A 21466-nucleotide genomic window follows, 5' to 3' on the forward strand; every position below is an offset into this window, starting at 1 on the left:
CTGACCGCGCTTTATCAATACTCCAGTATCACGCATTTGGCTTGTGGACAAACTCGGCCTTTGGAATCCCTACCGCGTTCCGGTTAGTTTGAGAAAGACCGTGGCTACTTTCAAAAGGTTGTAAGGAGCCAATTCACGACTCTTTCAGGTAAATTGAAACGTTTTTCGATGCCTCATAGCGTAAAGCTTCGTTTTTTTGCATGATAGTGTCAAATGGAGGCGTCAATTTGCGCCTATATTGTAATTTTTGACAGATCGACACAGCTTTTAAAAACATGGCGACGTGAAGAATTTCTGTGTGGCTTATCAAATGGTGTTACTATCTAACGAGGATGTAATCGTTTATGCTTTCAGTTTTAGCGGGAAAACTGGAAAATGAAAGCTAACGGTGGTTGTAATCCAGGTGGTAAAGACAGAAAGCGCAAGATTTGCGACCAGGCGGCGGAACAAGAGAGGTAAACTAAATCTTCGCACTATAAATAAACGACCGTGTAGGTGACAGTGCAGTTATTCAAGTTCACACTGCATACTAAAGCACGCAATTAAAGAATTCATTATTTTAGCAACTTGTTTGCTCCTTTGACTGCAGTGACATTTAAACTACTGGGAGATCTAGGAAAGGATCAGAAGCGAACGAACCTAGTTCTTTTGCTGATAGATTCCTGTATTTGATAATAATCTTCTTAGAGTTCAGTTTTCGCCATGTTAATTTCCACCAGCATTGCAAAGCTTTGTGCTGCAGAAACTAGCCGTCATTAATCAAGACGGAGATTGAAAAGATCTCTCTGTTAGTTACCTTCACGTCAATAATTTTCGGGTCTTTTTACGCTGTCAAACATTTACACGCTCGGATGATTTGTTTTGTAGTCCATAGGATTATCAAAGAGTTCGATCTTTTATTTTTTTGCCGGGGCATTTAATAAATGGTTTATCGTGTCGATAGAATTCGTAATGTATAATTTATAGCCCGGATTGAAATTATTTAGCTCTAAGATCTAGCTCTAAGCGTGAGGTATAGTAGCAATGCAGCGAAAATGCGACACATTACATTGAAAGAGAGACGTAAGAACTAGCCTCAATTTGATTGCGTTAAATGCTAGTTTATGGTATTTAAGGAAAAGTTTGGAACATTATCGTCTGCCTTCAGGTGGTGTTCGATTGAAATAAGGCAAATGGGAGCAGCTGAACCAATCAGTTTTCATTGACAAATATTTTTTCATCTACTTAAAACACTTTGTTCTTCTGCTGTTTACAATGCGTTCATATTCCTTCAGATTCGAGTTTCAATATATACTCCAAGCGACCAAGCCCAAACGGCAACCAGCGCTAACGGTTTCAGTAATTAAAGACTCTTTGTAGTAAGTGTTCACTGCATGTTAGGAAGTATGCGCTAACTCAAAACGTAATACACCCTCTGGCAGTTTGACGGCCACCTTACCTTACAGCATCACCCGATCGCGTATTACCTAATTGATCGCCGTCTCGTATACCATAATTTTATTGATATTTAAAAGCGTCATGATGCAGTAAAAAATATCTTCTTCGGAACCTCTTCATTGGATTTGCACGGAGCTCTGTAACTTGTGAACGATGTCCTTGAAATTTCAATACAAATGTTTAGTTCCTTTTGTGAACTGATTAAATATGTAAATGTTTTGAAAGAGTTTCCTTTGCCATGTGTTACACCGATGATAATGAGGTTTTTAAACCCTCCCCATGTGGATGATTTATGTATTTATTCTGTAAGACGGAACCAAACGGGCTATTTTATTCCTATTTATCATCCTGCAATTTTATTTTATTTAGAGGGGTAATATTTTTTTTATCTCAAAATCTGTCTGCATTGGAAGGCATGGCAATGTTTATGAATGTCTAGAGAGCAAAGTACAACATTGCAGTGCATTCTCAAATATCAAATTAGACTAAGCTTTGAACTGGAAGATAATGTAAAAGAGTGATGCATTTTGTAAAGCAATAGATGAATTCTAGTACCAACAGTGATCTGTTCCAATATGGTGTTGGTATGGGTCACGGAAATTACTGACTGGTTACACTCATGTCCGGTTAAAAATAAAATGGATCAATGACACATGAATTGATGATGAGTGATGAAACTTCTCTAAGGTGGCATTGGCTGAAAATATCTGATTTTTCTTAGATATGAAATTATTAATTTCTCTTTTACTAGATCAAGATTTTAGAAGTTGACCAGCCCATCATATTATCTGCCAAACAATTCACTGATAATCTTTGTAGCTATGTAGACATATTAAGTTCCTTATTAGATTAAGAAATCAAAAGAAAAATTCTTTTGACTCAAATTGAGCATAGGTTAGGAATTGATTTGTCTGCAAGTAGTTTTTTTTAGGTCTGCTAACAGTCATATCTTTAACAGTCATCCCAAATGATTTGCATAGAGATTATCTAAAAGCATACCAATAGTAATTTTGATATGACATGTGTGTAGTGTTATCAAATTGTCCATCTAAGATTTCTTCCTTAAGCCTTTCTGACAATTAACACACTTTCCACATTGAAATTTGTTATAGAGGCTTATATAGACCATCCCTTGAGCCTCAACTAAACAATAGTGGTTATTATCACTAAGAAGTGACCGCATGGAAAAGAATATAACTGACAGTTAATTTTAGAGGAAAGATACCAAGAAAGATAAGTGTTCTAATGGAGCTGGATTAATTTCAATACTTCTGAAGTTGCACTTTATTGACTCAGAAAAGAGCCATGTGCATGCCAGTCTCTCTTCATACAAACTTAAATTTATAGTCAACCACAGTCTCAAGTGATTATTCCCACAAAGAAAGTTTCTCCCTAGCTCTGTTTTTACCAAAGTTATTTCTGTATAGCAGCATACTGCTCAATTGTGTTAATTTTTTTAAATTTACATTTCTAATAAATGTGGTTATGGTCACGCAACTCATTGCTAATTGAAATTAAAGACAAATACACACAAAAGAAATCTAAACCAAGATTTTGTTTAACCTATTATTTTGGGGTGCCAGTAGTGTAGTGTCAGAACTGAATGGAAAAGCTATACTTTGTGTAGGGAATTAAACATTCTTGGAATAACTTCAGCTTAGATTGATGCTCTGGTCAAAGTTTTAAGCTAGTTCAAATGCTTACTCATCTGTTGATTGTTTTTATTCATTCCTTGGATTGTTAAACTGCCTTGTTTTGTGTCTTTAGAGGTAAAAGGATCTTTGTTGAACTTGCCTGCTTGAAGAGTATTCAGTATAACCCAATGAACTTTGAAGTCTATTCATCATTCAATTTTTTTTCTTTCTCTGTCCTTTTTAAATGTCATACTGGACTGTGCCCTTTGATTCTTGGGAGTTTTAACAGATGTTTGCATTAAAGACGTATTTGTGGAACTTTTGTTTTTATTTTGTGCATGAGTAACTCATATTAAGCTTAGAAGTCCTTTAACTTAATTAAAGTTCCATGTTAAATGAAATTAAAAATGGTTTTTGAGATGGCTTCATGCTAAGAAATTTGAAAGAATGACAGTGAGGGGTGTGTAGTAATTGCAGTTAGTGTTGCAAGCCATGGGATAGTACCGCCAAGAACTACTCAAAATAACTCAAACTGTGCAATAATTATTAGTCGATGATATACTCTATTTTTGTTATGTTACATAATACATCAAGTTCCGATCTTTGACATTTCAGTCAACAAAATTAAATTGTGCCCTAAAGTCACTATTGTAACATGTTAGACATTTAGTAGCAAAATTATTTTATTTTTGCGTGATGCAAACTCTTTAAATTGTGGTTAATCGTGTAATTCAAATTATTGTATGTGAACACAGGACGAAAGTTCCACAGAGTGCATCGAGGCGGCACAGAGAAAAGATAAATGCAACTTTGGAGGAGCTTGGCAGTCTTCTCCCGCTGCCAGAAGATGCCAGATCAAAATTGGATAAACTGACAGTTTTGAAACTATCTGTCAGCTATTTCCAAACTCAAAATTATCTTCAGTCTGGTAAGTTCAACTGCATCCTTGAAGTACTTGTTTATCGCTGTTGGCTGCATCCTATGATTATTACTGGTGAAGATTAATCAATTACTTTCGGAAATAGCATGACTAAATGCTATGGAAATCCTCTTAGTTCCATATTAAGCAGCTCTTGATGGCCAGGAAGTTGTTTGCAACAAGAAGGAATGTCTGAAAATGGAGGAATTATAATGATACAATAATGCCTAAACTATTCCCTGACTAGTAACTTGTGAGGTACATGTTCACTGTAAACCAAGAAAGACACAGTGACAGTCAAATTCAAGCACAGCATGGAATAGGATGCATTCTCATGAAAACCACATGACATGGCTATCACTCTGTATTGGTGATAATGGTTGCAAATTCACAACCTCTCAATGACGATGTAATGAATATTTTTTCTATAATTAGCTGCACCTTGACATAATAGTCACCATTTTGAGATGGAGTTGTGTCCAGTCAGGAAGAGGCAGAGAGGGGGGGAGTGAGGCAGGTTCAAATATCCCCTTCCCCACTCTATAACTCTTTGCCAAATGTTAAAATGTATGTTTTTTAAAAAATTCTGGAGATCTTTCAGTCTTCTTCAGCATCACCTCACTGTTGACAGTTTGACATTATTTCGTATTGGCTTATTTCAGGTTCTTATAGATATCGTAGACCTTGCCAGGTGTCCTTTATGAAAAAATTGCCAATGTGCTATTTGGAGTGTAACAGCCATGAGTTACATTTATATACCAATGGAAAGATTAAGAGATGTGCTCTCTGGCCAATTTTTTGTTTTGTTTTAGTGTGATGTAGGTAATACTATCTCAAGTGAGGCAATCAGGTTTCAGATCTGATCAAATTCACATGTGATACTGAAACCAGGAGATTTATGCAATGGAAAGCATTTTCTGTCATATCATAATTGGCTGTTCACACTTTGGCAGACTGAAGAATGAATATCTTTTGGTAAAAACTTCTGTGCATTTCAATATTTTACCAATTGTGTCCTTGGAATCTGTTTTTAAAATAGTTTGACTTGAAAAATTTTAAAAAAATTGCCAAAAAAAAACTGTGGTATACCATATCCTTAACTGGGTAATTTAGTATTATCAACTGAGTTGATAACATAAATTGGCCACCATAAAGAGTTGAAAAGCTGAGATTTCAAGCTTAGTCCTTTGTCAGAGTAAAGGGTGAAGGGCTTATGCTAGAAACATCAGCTTTTAAACTCTTTGTTGTGGCCAATTAATAATATCAACTCCGTTGACAATACTAAATTACCCTGTTATACTCTCCTACCATTGCAGCTCCCCAGTTTCTTTAGGAACCTACTCCCTTAAGCAGCTTTAACTTATTTGTAAAACCAAGTTTATTTTCCTTCTCAGGGAAAAGAAAGAGATGTGTGGATGATGCATCTGTAAATGACATAACCAAGAAACTTGATGAGATGAACATAAATGTCAGTGATATTTCATTGGAGGTAAGTGTTTTTGATTTGTTGCAGGTTTTAATGTTATTTCATGGGGCACCATTCATGAAATTCTTCAAAAAATGAATAAAAAAGAAAGAAAGGAATGGCAATCATTTGGGTTTTTTTTATCGAGGTTTTCCTAAGCATTGCTCTTTGGACTTTCTTAAGTCCCTATTGTCTGTGGTTATGGAGTTAAAATAACAAGCCATTGACAATGCAAGTAGGTGGTGTTATGCATATCCAGAGATGATTCAGGGTTGGTAATGTTATCGCATTGGGGCTGTTGGAGTTAAATAGCCCCCCTTATGCATTTCAAGCCATCTACTTTGTGTAACTTCACATTTTACAAGCTTCATGATTGAGATAGCATGATTTATGTCGGCATTAGCTGATCACGTCCTTGTCTTGTGAGGAAAAATTATTCTACCTTTTGGAACACAATTTGGTCTTCCTTAGGTTATTCTTTCTCAGGCAATTAATTATCAATCTATGAATTGATGGTGGAGGTAACAAGGAAAACCTATGGAAGTTTTCTTTTGCAGATAGGCAGTTTTATGAGTTGTTGTATGTAACATGAGCTTCAGTATCCATCACATTTTACTACCGAGAACATCTTTGTGGACAATATTTTCCTCTTAGGATGTAACATCCTCAATTACTGCTCCTTAAGCAGAGAAGAGTCAGAATTGTCCCTATCTTGATTATTGGATGGGGTGTCTGGAGTTAAACCCCAAGTGGCCTCTGCTGAACAAATAGATTCAATAAATTTTTTTTTCACTTCAAAAAATTTACAAGAAGTTCATGTGGGATCAGGAGTCCCTCTTGAATTTTTATCTCTCTCTTCTGATGGGCAGTGGCGAGTTGATTGCCATTCAAAGATCTACCGCTGTATTTCTCTTAACTCTGTCTTTCCCTTCATTTGCTTGGATTCATTAAGTGGGTTACCATCAGAAACACTATTGGCTCTATGGAATTTTTTGATGATGGATAATATATATTTTGTCTGCCCTGTATTATATTTTGAATTCCTTTTACCTTTTTTGATAACATTTAGATAAAATTGTGACAGCTTTGTTTAATTACTAGACACATTTGTATGTTTAGAGAAGAGCTTTTTAAACATTAAGAATGTGATAAATAACAAAGATCAACTACCCTCAAAATTCAGTTATTTGTCAAAATTATTTGCATGATTTATTTTTCAAATACATAAAATTCAAAATTTAAAATTTGTTATCAACATGGCCAAAAAATCATTATTCATCTCACGTTTGCCCATTAACATGAATTAAATATATTGGCACTTGACATGGATAGGTACTTCCCATTAAATTTGCCAAGATGAATGATCAAGCTGTATATTGTCTCATGTTTTTAACATTAAGAAAAATGAAAAACGGCTGGTACCAAAATTAATGAAGTTCAATTGTTTTATATTCATTGCTTAAAGAGAAGTTTAAGAGGGCGCGATAACAGACTGTATGATGAAGCACTCGGCCATAACCTTTAGTTGTTTTTAGTGATATTTCATTGTTTCTGATAATTTACATGTGAATGAGTATATTTTTGCTGGTGATTGGACCTAAATTTAGATGAAGAGAGAAATTCATGTTTCTAACCTCCTGATGCGAGATACTCTTTAATTTTTACATAAATTATTTCTGCCCTTAATTTCTTTTTTTTTTTTCCACAGAGGTATTTTTGCCCTTATTTATATGACTATTTCCCTCTGTAACAATGTAAAAAGCTTAGGATTTGATTTCAAGCTAGTATGTTTATACTGAGTTTAACTCATGAAACAAAAGTCATTGTGATCCTTTTTGATGGGAGGGTGTTGACTTGATTTGAAATTCATGGTTGCCAATCAACTCTGTATTCAAAACAAGTGGATCTAATCGATCAAAACAAATCAAGCATGAGCTGTGTATGCACTGTTGTTGTGGTGTTAGATTAAGTGACTGAAATGCTACACAAATCTGGCGAAACAAATGTATTTGTCAATAGTTCCATTTTTTTAAGAGCATGTGGAGACTTTCAACTCCACATGCACCGTGAATAATTGAACCTGGCAAGACTTCAAAACAAGCCGTCAGGCTGCCGCAGTCAAGGGTCAAACCCAACAAACCATGCAAACATTAGTCCTTATTTTTAGCAATGGTTTTGATTAGACTCCTGAAATAAACCATGTCATGATAAAAAATAAAAAACATAAAAAAATGTAGTTCAAAATTTTCAAGTTCATCATTTTTTAATTTTTCCATCTTTAGGCATTTTAATTCCTTCTTGATGTCTTCCTACTTGTTCTGCATTTCTCTCTACCAGACTAATATTTAAAAGTCTTCTCTATATGTAGTAAACTTAATTGAGGTTTTCACGAAACAGGAAAAAAACCACAAAATATCATGTACTCAGCTGCTTCACAAATTGCTCTTCTTTTTGTCTGTCATGTACTGAACTTTGAAATGCATGATTAATTATTCACAAAGGTCACAACAGATCTGAATGGCTTGCATGCCCCCCAAAAAATCTTTTTTGCTAATTTGAAACGTAGCAAGCTCAACCAAGAGTACTTAGCCCTTTATGCCTAACATCAGTGTGTATATTATCCATAATCTTGTCCTTACATTTCCTTTGGTACTGACATGGAAAATTCATTTAACAATCAAAACTTTGTAGGTTGGTGATCACTATCTTCATTCTTGTGGTCATAATGATTGATTCAGCAGTATAATTTGCAAGAGAAATTAGGTGCTGGTCACCAAGGGTGTAAATGGTTAAGGAAAGGTGCAAGGCAGAGTATCCAAACAAGACCAACTCCCATTGCTGGGGGAGCATATTGTAATTTCAGTTGCATTAAGGTGCACCTTAATGCTATCCCACTGTTGGAAGAGTAGATTGCAATTTCAGTTGCACTAAGGCTCACCCTCTGTTTGTGATGCTACCCATCGCGTGTTATCCACACTCAGCATTTTTTCTGGGTTTCCATGACATTTCATCTGCATTGATATGTTTGTATGCTCTTGGAAAGACTAACACTATTTGAGTCATGTGTCTTGTTCTTGTAAGAGCACATCACCATCTCAGACAGAGCTCAAGCTTACACCTTGTGGTGTATAGTCTTGTGCACTAACATAAGGGTGTGGTATATCCTGAGACATATCATGTACCAATGACAAACGCTGCTGATTCAGACAGTTATCCACACCCATTGTGAAGGCAAGAAGCTCTTAACCCTCAAACTTGTAGAAGTGATCAATGTTTAAGTTCTCCATGCAATATCAGTACATTTCTTGCAAGAAAATTTGGGGGGAAATGTTTGCTGCTTGAGGAGAGAATTATGAAATATTGTAGTTAGAGACTAATAGAGCTTGCTGGTTAGTGCAAGGCTAAGAGAAAAAGGTCATAGAAAGCGAGAGAAAATAATAACATGTTTTTGTGTTGTTATAATTCCTCTGAATCTCTGTTCTTAAAGTGAAACTGATCCCCAATTTGACAGTTCTTACTCCAGGAGCCAAGCCAGCATATTACATTTATAGGTATAGGTTTGTATATATATGATTTAAGCATCAAGCATTTTTACTATTTAAAGAATCAAAAGCAAATTCCAGTTGACCTTCATTGAAGTCAAAATTAGGATAAATTCAAATCGGTCACTCAAGTGAACGTTTTACCCATTGTAAATACTCTGAGTGCATGAAGTGGTCAATTTGTCAGTTATTTTTGGAAAATCATAATTTGCCATGAAAAACAGACAAGCAATGGGATTAAGAGAATTAGTATTGATTACAGGATGAGAGTGAAACATAATGCTAAATTTGTTGAGGGAAAGAAGAATTTCTCGTCGTAAATTGGAATCGTAAGAGATTAACCTAGATTTCAATTTAAACTGAAGAATAATCTAAAAGAAGCAGTTTTCCAACAGTGATTTTCAAGTTCAAGTTCACGGATAATTAGATCAAGATGCGTTTCAGACAGGAAAACATCATGCACTGTCTGACATTTGAAATTTAAAGAAGTTTCTAGAGTTTATTGTCTGTTATGTTAATTGCGTTATGTAAGAGACCTTTCATGCATTTTGTCAACTTCCTTTAATAGACATGTGAATTTTGGTCAACTGTGTTAAAGATTATGACATATAGACAGTTACAGTAGGATTGCTTTTTTTAAAAATCTACTTAAAGTAGCTCATGTGGACAATTTACCATTAACACATTTCACTTTATTCTAAATGGCTTCCAGGTGTGACTGTTTAACTAGACTCTAAAAATAGGCCCCTGAAAACTTTTGAGTGGCTTGTCTTTTGTTATTTGCTAATTTGTGATAAATATAGGACAAATTTGGAGACTTTTTTTATAGGTTTTAAGTATTCTTAACAAGTTTGTTTTCAAATTGCTGCAGGGCATTTTGCAGTTGCAGTTTACATAACCACAAATGATATTTGTTTCCAGAAACATCTTACAAGATGTCTTTTTTTACTTATCGATTAGCTGGAAATGCTTTGAGATGATCAGCATGATGATGCCTCCAGACACTTGTTCCTGATTGCTGGCCTTAAATGACAGATAAACTCACATGCATAGGCACCTAAACTCATGTTTTGCAGCATGACTATGCATGTTTGAAATGAAGTTCTTAATTTACATATTTTTGCATTTCATGATGGTGGTTGCTTTTGTCATGGTTTCATGGTTTACCATTACTTACCTTTGCAAACAAATTTTTGTTCAAAGCAAATGATTGACCAAAACTTTGCAGCTGAACCTGGAAAGAAAATGGTTGCTCTTCACTAATTGACTGATGAAAGCTTTTTTTTGAATAGTACGCAATTGATCATGTTTAAGACTGAAAGCTGTTTGCACCTGTGTTGCCTAGCTTGCAAATATTCTCTTGTTATATATGAATACAATTAAAATCGTTTATATTGGTGGTAAATGTGTCTAGAGAAGTTTGGGGTTGTAAATCCATCATATCTCTTGGAAAAATAGAACAGGAAATAAAGAAGGAACTTAATTTGCAATGCTGCGAGCCAATTGCAAGGATTCTAAAGTAGGTGCATGGAGTTATTAATGTCTGGCAGGATGCTAAATATCTTTTTAATCTTGCTATGACCATCAGGCCTTGGATTCCTTTTTCCTGGTTCTGTCAGATTCAGGAGATGTCTTCTTTGCGTCAGAGAATGTCTATAGATATCTTGGATACACTCAGGTAACTAATGAAGAAGATGTATATGATTAAAAAAAAAAAAAACCCAAAAAGATCACTTAACCCTCCAACTCCCAGATCAAATTTGTAATTCCCCTTACTGTCAACCATACAATTATTGTAATGTTAGTTCAGAGAATTTAGTATTGGTGTAAAGGGTTAAGGTAAATTAGACACAGTATGAAACAAAAACTCGTGCAAGAAAACAAAACTATCCTTGGAAGGTTGTGATACCAGGCCTTATAAGTAAGCAAAGTTTAAAAAAAGGGGCCCAGTTGTTTGTAGGACCAATAATGCCATCTAACCGATAAATCACTATCCAGTGGGTAAGGTAGTGGTAACAAAATACTCTGTGCTATCCATGAATAAATCTTAGCATTCACCACCCTTCAAGCAACTAGGGCCAGGCTTTAAGAATGAGTTAAGCTCCAGCTTAAGGGGTTTGAAATGAAGAAATACATATACTATTATTAAAGAGTCTGAATGAAGATAATTAGGGTGCAATTTTTTGTCATTTTTGGGTGTCCTATTAGCTCAGGTGAAGGGGAAGCAGAAAAACCCCGATGCAGGAGAGATGGGATGGTTGAAGTCTCTTTGAAGGATGATGATGGTTAGCTCAGTAGGAGTCACACACACTTCTCTCTATTTTGTGAGGTTTATTGTTTTAGAATTTCTTATCAGCATCACCCCAGTAGGTAGCGAGAGTTTCCTCCCCCTCTCCACATCTTGCCTCCATGCAAGGGTTACAAACATGAAATCTACCCAGCCCAACTCTTTAGGAAGTTGCAATAACTTAACAAAGTCAGATTAACTCTACCAGTGGATGTTCACTGGAGCCATGAAGACTTACCAGTTATGCCTGGGCTGTTATTTTGTTGAAGACTAAATGAAATGATTCCTCTTTCAACAGACATTTTTGATGCACCAGAATTTCCTCAATTTTGTACACCAGGAAGATGTTGTAGGATTTGAAAGATGCTTACGACGGTCTGCAAGAGCTGTGAGTTATCTGTCTTATTAATCAGGACCCAGTTGTATAAAGGGCAGATAATACTATCCAACAGACAAATCACTATTCAGGGGATAAGTGATGGCAAGATGTATAGTGTTATTCAATGAATAGAGATTTATCCTGTGGATAGCGTTATCCAACCTTTGAACAACCAGGCCAGGTTTTCTTTTCACAAAGCAAACAATTTACATTGAACAATCTTAAAGGATTCTCTTTTCAGACAATACTATGAAATTTAAATTTGGAGAATGTAGTAACGCTGAATGTTTGAAAGATTTTATGTATTAATCCCCCAAACAAATGTGATTTTAACACACTATCCTGCGAGCTTGTAAGGAGAATAGGCAGGCTTATGAGCTGCAGGGTGTTATCTTGATCCAATGCCAAATTATTTTGTATACTTTACAAGGAAATGGTGGCATCCAGAAGGGAGAATTTTCTTTTAAGATCAGTGGAGTCAAAGGGCTAAATACCTCACCCCCCAACCATCTTAGGAGACTAAATGTTGGTTTGGTTAATGTGAAGTTTTCTTACTCCTCACTGGTGCACATCTTTTAGGTTGCCTGCTCGGTAATTACTTAGCTACTGTGCACAAGATTTTGACTTTTTTTAAAAAAAAATTGTACTCTTATTTGTTCTTGAGTTTGATCATGTCAGTGATTGAGACGCAAGGGAGGGATGGCTGGGGGCTCAATTATTCTTTCCATGCTTACTTAAGGAAGCTATCATACAGAGCCTGAAATAGTGAAATATCAAACGGCAAGTTTGTCCTGCGATAAATACTTCATTTCGCTAAGTTTTTGTACTTAACTAACTGACCCATTTATCTCTACTTTTTTTTTTTTTTGAAGAGAATTGTCGAGTTGGAAAACGGAATAGGACTTGATTGTCAAGAATTGGAAGGTATCAACATTGAACTCTGTGTGAAATTCTCCAGTCTTTATCAGTATTCAATTTACCAATAATTTTACAGAAGTTTATTTTTAAACGTAACCAATGTGGACGTTTTTAGCTTCTAACAGCAAATCAAGAACTGTTTTGAATAAAGCTTTCGTCCCGAATTATTTCTCGATCACTTTCGTCTTGCTTTTTAGTTAAAGATAATTCCATGTAACATAAATTATCTTCACACACAGACAAATTTGCTTATTTACTTTGAAATCCGATCCGTGTACCTGTTTGTTTCTCCAAATTTTAACTTTTGCGTAGGCACGTGTTACGCTTAGGTGTGAATGGGTTAAAGCAATTTTTGGGAACCAATCTCTAACTGACTGTATAAGGAGTTTAGGCTTTTCCTAACAAAATAGCTGACACGAACAACCACGCCAGACTCTAAAGTCAACTGGTAACTCAAACGCACTCCGTAACCTGTGATTACTTCTAGTTTTAAAATTTTATTTATTTTTTAATGAATTTGAAAAATGACCATAACATCCCAGATTTACTTTCAACACCGAAGTGAAAATTACTCTTGAAACCTAGTCTATTGTAGAAAAAATCATCAAAAGTTCAAAACCCAAAATAACTTTAACAATCTTTGTTTCCAGAACAACCAATTCCTCAATTGTGCTTCTGCAGCATCAAGTGCCATGCAGGAAGACAGTCAAGCCACGTTAGTCCATTCTACTATAGGGTAGGTAGTTACAGTTAGTAGTAAAACACGAAGCTGTGGTAAAACTTGTTACACGAGTTGTAGTTTCGGTAATGCCTCCGTGGCATTAGAAGTTTAGTATCCCAAAGTCACAATCACAGGTTTTCTTTCTTTAAACACCACCGTTTTTTATTTTTTTTATCCTCTCACGCCTTTCCTAAGAAAAAACACTCCTTAAAAGCGACATGCACGACTGCAATCATTTACAGTGTCAATCAAACTCAACTACGTTCAGGCTCAGTCTTCAATAGTAGTAGCTCAGGCTTTGGTTGTTTGAGGGGTAAATTATGCTATTGGATGGTTGAATCGCTATACAGCGGATAAGCGTTAACAAAGCCAACTGTGCTGTCCACTGGATAGAGATTTATTCAGTGGTTAGTGTTATCCATCCTTTGCATAACCGGGGGGAAGTGATGATAGAAATGTGCTTGCTCTGATTGGTTCAGTGTTGTTAAAGGTATTTTTAATATTAATTCTTATTGTTGGTGTTATTGCCAAATCTTAAACTTGGTTCCAGACCCTGTTTTGTGTTAACCCTCAAACTTCAAAAGGGATTTACATGAAACTTCTCCCTATAATATCCATACTTAATCCAGAAAACAGATAATGAGAATACCCAAACTTATTGGGTAGAGGTTGTTGCCTTGATTTAACATCAAATTCTCATAACTAAGTGACAAGGAAATGTGTAACAGTTATAGGGTAGAATTAAGAATCAGATTTTAGGAGCGAAAGGGTGAATGTGGTTCTTATTTTTCGATCATCACACAGTCATTTAAATTTGACGGAAAAATCAAGCCTCTACTGAATGGCAAGAAGAAGCAGTTTGGATTATTTGCTCTTGTTACTCCAGTCAACCCCGCCAATCCATTTACCAGTACTCCTAAAGAGTTGCTTCAGTTGTACAGTTGTAAGATGGGACTAGATCTGAGGGTACGCAAGCTTGACACAAGGTGTGTTTCATATTTAAATCCATGTGGCAGAAATTGTTCCAAAGTCCCTTACAAACTAGCCTGTACCACTGAAATTCCAAGGAAGAAAGGATGAGCGAAATAGCTGGAAAAATGCCTGGCGAAAAACAATGCTGGACGGTTTTAGGAGGAATCAGCAGTGGGATGAGAAGCTCTCCTTCTCTTCTCCCCCTCTTTCCCCCCCCCCCCCCCCCCATTTTTGTTTACTCTGACGCTCTTTCCTTTTTTCACCTGCCTATCTTTTCGCTTGCCGAAAATTTGGTAGCACACTCTGCATTTGCACTTTCCTGTAGGCAGCCATGAAAATCGTAGCCGCCTGATAAGGTCTTAAAATTGCGTGACCTAACATTTAGGTTGTAAATGAGTTTCAAGCTGAAGGTCATATAGACAAGCGGAAATCTTTTCCCAATACAGGAAACTAACAACTTGACAGTAATGAAGTTCCTTTAGGAACCCCTTGCAGCGTTGCACTTTGGGGGCTTCTTTAAAGTGTTTTAACTTGGCTTTACAACTTGTATTCTATTGCTTATTCAACGCAATGTTGACAGTTACTGTTTTATTTCTGTTTGTGTCGACAGAGGACAGAAATCTTTGTTTTATCCTGATAAGGAGGCTGTAAATATGACTGGTTATATGATTGCTCATCCTGACGATATCCCAAGTCTGATGTTGGCCCACCAACAAAGTAAGCACTCTTCTGTTACCGTAGAGGGGATTTTAATTTATCATCGGTAGTTGTCCGCAGTTATATGCGTTTGTTTCTTAGACTTCGTGACAGCTGTCGTTTGGTTGCGTCAATCAAGGTGTTCGAGAGAGAAAGCGTTGCTTGATGCGACCAACTAATGTTTACTAAGGTGACCATTTAAGTCTCTGGCTCTTGTGAATGGACAGTGTACGCGCTACCCTCGCGAGCAATCACAAGCACTCTGTGATGGCCGAGAATACATTTCCAAAGGAGTAGCACCCCTAGGCACTTCTTGCTACTCAAACTGGGGTGAGTTTTGAGAACTCGAGAGGCGCTTCGATATACTGACTTAAATCGCAGAGAGGTATTTAACATACACATTTTTTTTGTCATCGTAGTCACAGCTACAGGAGTATGTGAAATAGTGTTCAGGCTTACAAATGGTCAAGGAGTATTTCAGTGGATCAGAGGGAAGGCAAGGACTCTGTATGATAAGAATAACAAGCCAGAGGCTATTACTGCTGACAATGTTCTTTTGAAGTGAGTCGAACAATTTTCTTTCCTCTTTTAGTTTTGGTTTAAAGTGATGTACAGGGCACTGACTCGTCACCAGTCCTCTTCTTTATTTGCGCAGTGTGGGAGTGTGACTCGTGTGGGAATGGGACTTGCGTGGGAGTGTGATTCTCGTGGGAATATGATGCGCCTGTGTGTGAGGAGGGGAAGAGAGGGCTTTTTCCACGATGGTGGACTGTTGAAAAATGGGAAACAGACCTTCTCCTTGTGCTAATTATAAATCATAACTACTCCCTTATAGGGTTGTTTTATAGGAAGATCTTCTAACTATATTGTACACAGTGCAAGGGATTCGACATGCATTTACCTTGCGTCTGCTTTAAATTTCTCATTGAGTTTCTCGTAAAATTTTTTTACTTCTTTCAGCAATGAACAAGGTCCATACTTCAGAAAGGTTTGTTATGAAGCGCTCCTTGAATGGAAGTCTCGTCAGAAGTCTCTTCCTTCGGTTCCCGGTGAGGATGACCACAATGCACGTATGAAGGTAATTAGTCAAGAAAAAGGGCTTAAAACACCACCACCACCACCACCACAAGCGAATGGACTTCAAACGGGCGCTGTTCCTTCATCTGTTCCTTCATCTGTTCCTTCCCGGTCACAAAATGTACCAGATGAACCACGCCCAGTGGATTTGCCGTGTGCAGTAGAAAGATCATATCCCCCACCCCCACCCCCACCAAACGGACTACTTCCACAAGGCATAACAGGTGCATCAAGTGGGACACACACAGGGATACCAACCCCATTGGGTAGATCATTCTCGTCCAACAGACCTGTTTCAGCTGCCATGCCACCTCTGGCCACCTCCAGGGAAACTGGTAACATCAGTGGGCAAGGTTTGTGTTAAGCGTAGTTTCAGTTTTTTCAAGTGTGTCAAATAACATCTGTTTTAATCTCTTTAATTAGCCATCCTTGGTTTATTCTTGCCTCTTTCGTTGTTTCCTATACGACTGAACCAATTCTTTTTTATTTTTTTTGTTTGTTTCCTATCCGACTGAACCAATTTTTTTTCACTTTAAAGCTGAAGGTAGCTTTACACTTCGCAAAAAGGGAGATTTCTGTCGCGTGCTAGTTAAGAAGCTCGAGTCAATTATCAGGCATTGAAATGGAGAGCGAATAATCTTAGTTGTTTTGGCACACTTCCACTGGTCGTTCAAAACCTCACAACAAAAGAGGCTCTAGTTTTTTTATTTTTTAATTTTTATTATTTTGTTTACAATCACACACTGCAAGACCGCTTACTATCCATCACCGAATAGATAGCGAACGGCGTAACCGATCAGATTGCAGTATGGGTGATAGAACATTGGTAGATTTATACGAATTTGACATTGCTTCTTTTAAGCTGCCAAACAATCGTCTTTATGCCAGTAGTTGCTAAGGCTGATGAAATCCTTAACAAAGAAAATGACGTAGTTAAGGTAACAATAAAAGTTGTTCTTTTCTTTACATAGTAGGAATGACTGCCATACCTGATGAAGTGTTACTGGACGACTCCAAAGATATTGAGATTACTGACTTTAGCAGTGCAACCAATGTGGCAGAACCTAGCGGTCCTAAATTGCCTACGTTTGACTTGACGTCAGGTTCATCAAAGTCGTGTATGTTTGGGTCTGCACACCTGAACAGGCAGCCTGTGGAGATGAAGCCAACTTTGGCGCACAGTGGAACTGGTCACAACTTCAAGACGGAAAACAGGAATGATTCAACTCATTTGTTCTCAAAACGGAGTAAATCGGCTCACGAAGAGATTTATCGCATCAAACAATTCCTTATGGGTGATGAAGCAAACTCCTTAACCCATCTACCTCGGGCTGATAACACACTTGCTATCAATGGGGGAAGTGTTCACAATGTCGCTGATCCTTGGGCCGGTTATCCAGTTGACTCATCGCCTGTTCTACCTGAGGTAAGTTTCCCGGATGACGACGATGAGTGTTCGATGAACTATCCACAGGCTTTGCAGAGTGAAATGCGTCCGCCTTATCAACCAAACGGGTGCACTTTACCCGGGATGGTTCAAGGCAATGCTACGAGCACGCAGTTCGTTGGAACTCAACAACCCGACGCAGATAACTTTGTATATCCGTTTTTACCAGACATGAGTAGCCTCAGCCATGTGAATTCTTCAAACGCCTTTGTTAACGGCATATCTAAGCAGGAAATTCGTCAGATGTCAGCAACCATTGATGGATTGCCATCATCGTTGCACAATGGGCAGGAGTTTAATCCAGCATTCCGTTCCCCAGAGGGAACCCTCCCTCAGTCATTTACGCCGAGCTACCAACATAACCATAATGGACTACCCCACCCTCAAAGGGGTGCTGGTTTTAACCCAGTCGTAGATGCTACTTCTGCAAACCATTTTCCTCTTGATTTTATGTTAAACTCCAACACCACAAGTGTACCAAGTCAAGACACTAGCCTGTGGTTTTCATCAACTAATGCCACTAACCTAGCTCAGAATTTGCCCCCAAAAATCGAAGATATGCCAAGCGTGGATGAAATTACGCCAAGCTTGTATGCAAACACTACCATGGCTCCTTACACTAACCCTGAACAGTTTCACAATGGACATCTCTCAGAATCTGTGCAGCTATCCGATGCATTTCAGCCTCCGAATGGTATGCACTTAAACCAGTCCGGTGTGAATCAACGCTTTCAAAAACAAACTTTTCAGAAAGAGCCCGGAGGTGCGAAGAATGTGGATCCAAATTTACATCAAGGTGGAAATAGCTTACTTAGAATGATGCTTACCCTATAACTAGAGAGTCTAACTTGGTTGTTTGCATGAAAATGGTGTGGCAGGGAAAGGAAGTCCTGCTCTGTTTCTTAGCTTCCGAGAGACGCGCGACCCTTTTATACGTTTTAGTTAACGGTTGCTTCAATTCAAACGGGAGCTAGTAAGAGCATTTTTCAATTGACTGTCGAAGAACGGAAACCAAAGTTATCATAACAAAGAAAAGCATTATCGTTAGCCGATGATAACTCATATTTAATACAGGCAAACTACCCAAAGCGTGGGAAAATGTGGGTGACCAAGCCACGACTGTTGTTGGTGTTGCGTCTGAAAGGATGGCACGAGTTTTCTGGGCTAACCACAGAGCGAGGTAAAGCAGAACTTAAGTAATTCCGGATTACTTGCGACATTCCATTGAAAATTGCTCTATGTGTAAAGCAACAGAAATACTTTATTATGTGAAAACGCTTACTTGGTACCAAATAAGTCAGCGGTCGTAAATTTTCACCCCAGCACGAACGTCGATTAAACGACTACGCGCTACTCAGTCGATCGGTCTGTACGTTGCTTGTCGGATAAAAATTTCGGGAGAAATTCGGTCGGCATTCGGTAGTCTTTTTGTTCGTGGTGTGTTGTCGGTAACTAGTCAGCTTAAGAGTTTAAGGAGTAAGTTAAGAAGTGACTCGATAAAGTGACCTCAAACGTTGTATTTATCAGTTAAATCTGTTTGAGGTGACTTTGGTTTGTTGGTAGATATTTCCTGAATAATCTATGTTGGTGAAGAAGTCGATAGTTCGTCAAAGTTTTCATTCGTTTGGTTGCGGTTTTTCCGCGATCATCGATCGGTCAAACATCGAGGTATCCATAGTTCGTCTTTAAATTTTCGGCAACTTTTGAGTGGCTACTAGGCAGATTACAAATAGCTTAATACATTAATACATTTTTTAAAAGAATAGTTTTCCCGCTTAAGAGAAAGTCTTACTTAAAGTAGAGAATAGTGTCTTGAATTATTTCTTGTACTAGTTTTACAAACACGTCGTAATATAATCGTAACTAAATTGTCGTGCTACCATACAAATTATTTCGCATTAGTTTAGGCCAATTTGGATTATAGAAAATAAATTTCTTAGTAAAAGACTTCGTAAAAGTATTTTGGTCGGGTAAATAACATTAGAAAGCTAAAAGCAAATTGAAAAGCAACTAGGACAAATGAAGATTTAAATGATATATCGGAATGAAAATGACGAGTTCTAGACACTAGTAAGCCTCTGAAATCGTAACGTAGCTACTTCTAACTTGAGGGACTAGTAATTCGGTGGGCGGATGAGGTTATACACCAAGGCCTAGTTGTTCACAGGGTGGATAATGCTATCCACTGGATAAACATCTTTCCGGTGATAGTGTAGTAAACTTTCTTCACAGTTAACCACTGGATGGTGATTTGTCCGTCGGATAGTGCTATCCGTCCTCTGAACAACAGGGCGCGGTTAAATCGCACTCTTAGTAACATTGTAGTGTGATGTGTTGTGTTAAAAGTTGAACATTAGCCACGCTTTGAGAAACAGTATTCCATTACCTGTTGTGTTGTGTGACTCATCAGAGTATGGGTCGGTCTATATTGTATTACTAGGCAACAGTGAGGTGTTACGTTGTTGTAATGAAATGCCGTGGAAAGAGCGTCTTCCCCAAGAAGAGTCGCGTACCTACTACTCGGGTCGTTGTTAGATGAACGTAAACGGCGGCCTGTTTCGTGTGTGTTTTAATCATTAGATTTATATTGGAATTTTATTCATGGGACATAGTCGGGACTTGAACAAGTGTTCCCTGAACAGAAAGGAGGCTTCAATTTGCAATTTTAGGACGTAAACGGACATCTCTGGAATTGGTCCCTTTTCTTTTCACTCCTTATGTGTTTCTGACGTTTTCAAAATAAATTCATTGAGAAAAGACTCTTCAATCTTGGCATCTCTGTACAACGTTTTACAGCTGTGTCCTTATCTGCCTAAGTATTTTTATACTCATTTCTATGTGATGGTGTTTCTTGCCTGGAAAGTGTTTCATTTCATTACTTTGGGTTTTTCTCAGAATACTCAGTCTTGTAAGTTAATCATTGTAACTGTAATACGATGTAATCTGGAATATATAAAGAGCTTATTATTTCTTATGTCTAATAATATATCCACTATATAAGCAATACAATCTTGTATTATATGTACAGAACTGAATGATGAGATATTACTAGCTTCCAGAAATTAGACTCGCACCCAATTATTATTTGCATTTTTCGGACGAGAGAATATTGGGCGTTATGACACCTTTTTCTTAATAATCTAGATTCAAGTCTTCTCTCACTTCGAAGGCACCACTAACGACTGGGTGCGAGTCTATCAAAGTATGACAACCTGGCTTGAAAACCTAATAATTGAAGAAGCTGGCAAATAAGATTATAGCTATAAATAATTCTTTCGGACGATGTGTCATTCGTTTTAGGCGAAACTAGCGAAGATAGAGTAACTTAACGCGTTTAGTAATGCATTATTGCCGACATACTCCCTGATCGATTTTGTAGAAGAAAACGGACTTAATCCAGGTGTGATAATAAAGTCAAGCCCCATGATATTTAGAGATGGCTTAGCAGCAGAATTTTAAAATTACTAGTGTTATTTACAGTTCAGAGAACGTTTTATTATGACAACAGAGAAACTATTTCTTGTGTTTATGACAGTAAAGGTATGGCTAAATATGGATTTTAGTGCGGCTGTTTCCTTCTACTGGCGTTTACTTATCACATTAACTCTTAGATCAGATTATTAATTCTCCCTTATCATTGGGAAACTTTTTCCTACAAACTAGAGCGTTGGGAAATTTAGGTATTTCATTAAGATAACACCAATCAGCTCGTTAGCCTGCATATTCTCATTGCCTGAAGGCCAGATGATACATCAATCCGAGAATGAAATCGCAAGAAAATGAATTTTCAATTATCCCTTGGAGATATTGGCCAGGAATTTTCGCGAAGTTTTTGAAAATTGTCGCTAATTGGAAGGAAAGTAACAGTGGGTGTTGCAGAATAACAAGGGCTGGGAAAGATGAAATCTAAAAAAAAAACGTTTGATGAACCATGCTCGAATCCCTTGTGACCACTTGGTCGTGGGGGGACTG

At 37.4% G+C, this 21466-nt stretch overlaps 1 protein-coding gene across 3 annotated transcripts; it reads left to right on the forward strand.

Moving 5' to 3' along the window:
• The first annotated feature begins 2 nt into the window (after positions 1–2).
• LOC113667674 (uncharacterized) lies at positions 3–21051 on the forward strand. 3 transcript variants are annotated; one of them, XM_089185044.1, is made up of 13 exons: positions 3–148; positions 355–455; positions 3827–3999; positions 5385–5479; positions 10586–10675; positions 11583–11672; positions 12536–12587; positions 13232–13317; positions 14107–14288; positions 14885–14991; positions 15390–15531; positions 15931–16400; positions 17019–21051. In XM_089185044.1, the coding sequence occupies exons 2-13, from the start codon at positions 376–378 to the stop codon at positions 18326–18328; spliced, it is 2877 nt and encodes a 958-aa protein (XP_089041170.1). In that variant the 5' UTR covers positions 3–148; positions 355–375; the 3' UTR covers positions 18329–21051. The 3 variants fall into 3 exon arrangements, with proteins under 3 accessions (XP_089041170.1, XP_027039333.2, XP_089041171.1); XM_027183532.2 differs by having other exon boundaries at positions 9–148; positions 17022–21051; XM_089185045.1 differs by lacking the exons at positions 3–148; positions 355–455; positions 3827–3999; positions 5385–5479; positions 10586–10675 and adding an exon at positions 11259–11282.
• Positions 21052–21466: the final 415 nt, after the last annotated feature.

The sequence above is a fragment of the Pocillopora damicornis genome, chromosome 10 (genome assembly GCF_964200805.1).
Source record: "Pocillopora damicornis chromosome 10, jaPocDami1.2, whole genome shotgun sequence".
NCBI classification, from domain to species: domain Eukaryota; kingdom Metazoa; phylum Cnidaria; class Anthozoa; order Scleractinia; family Pocilloporidae; genus Pocillopora; species Pocillopora damicornis.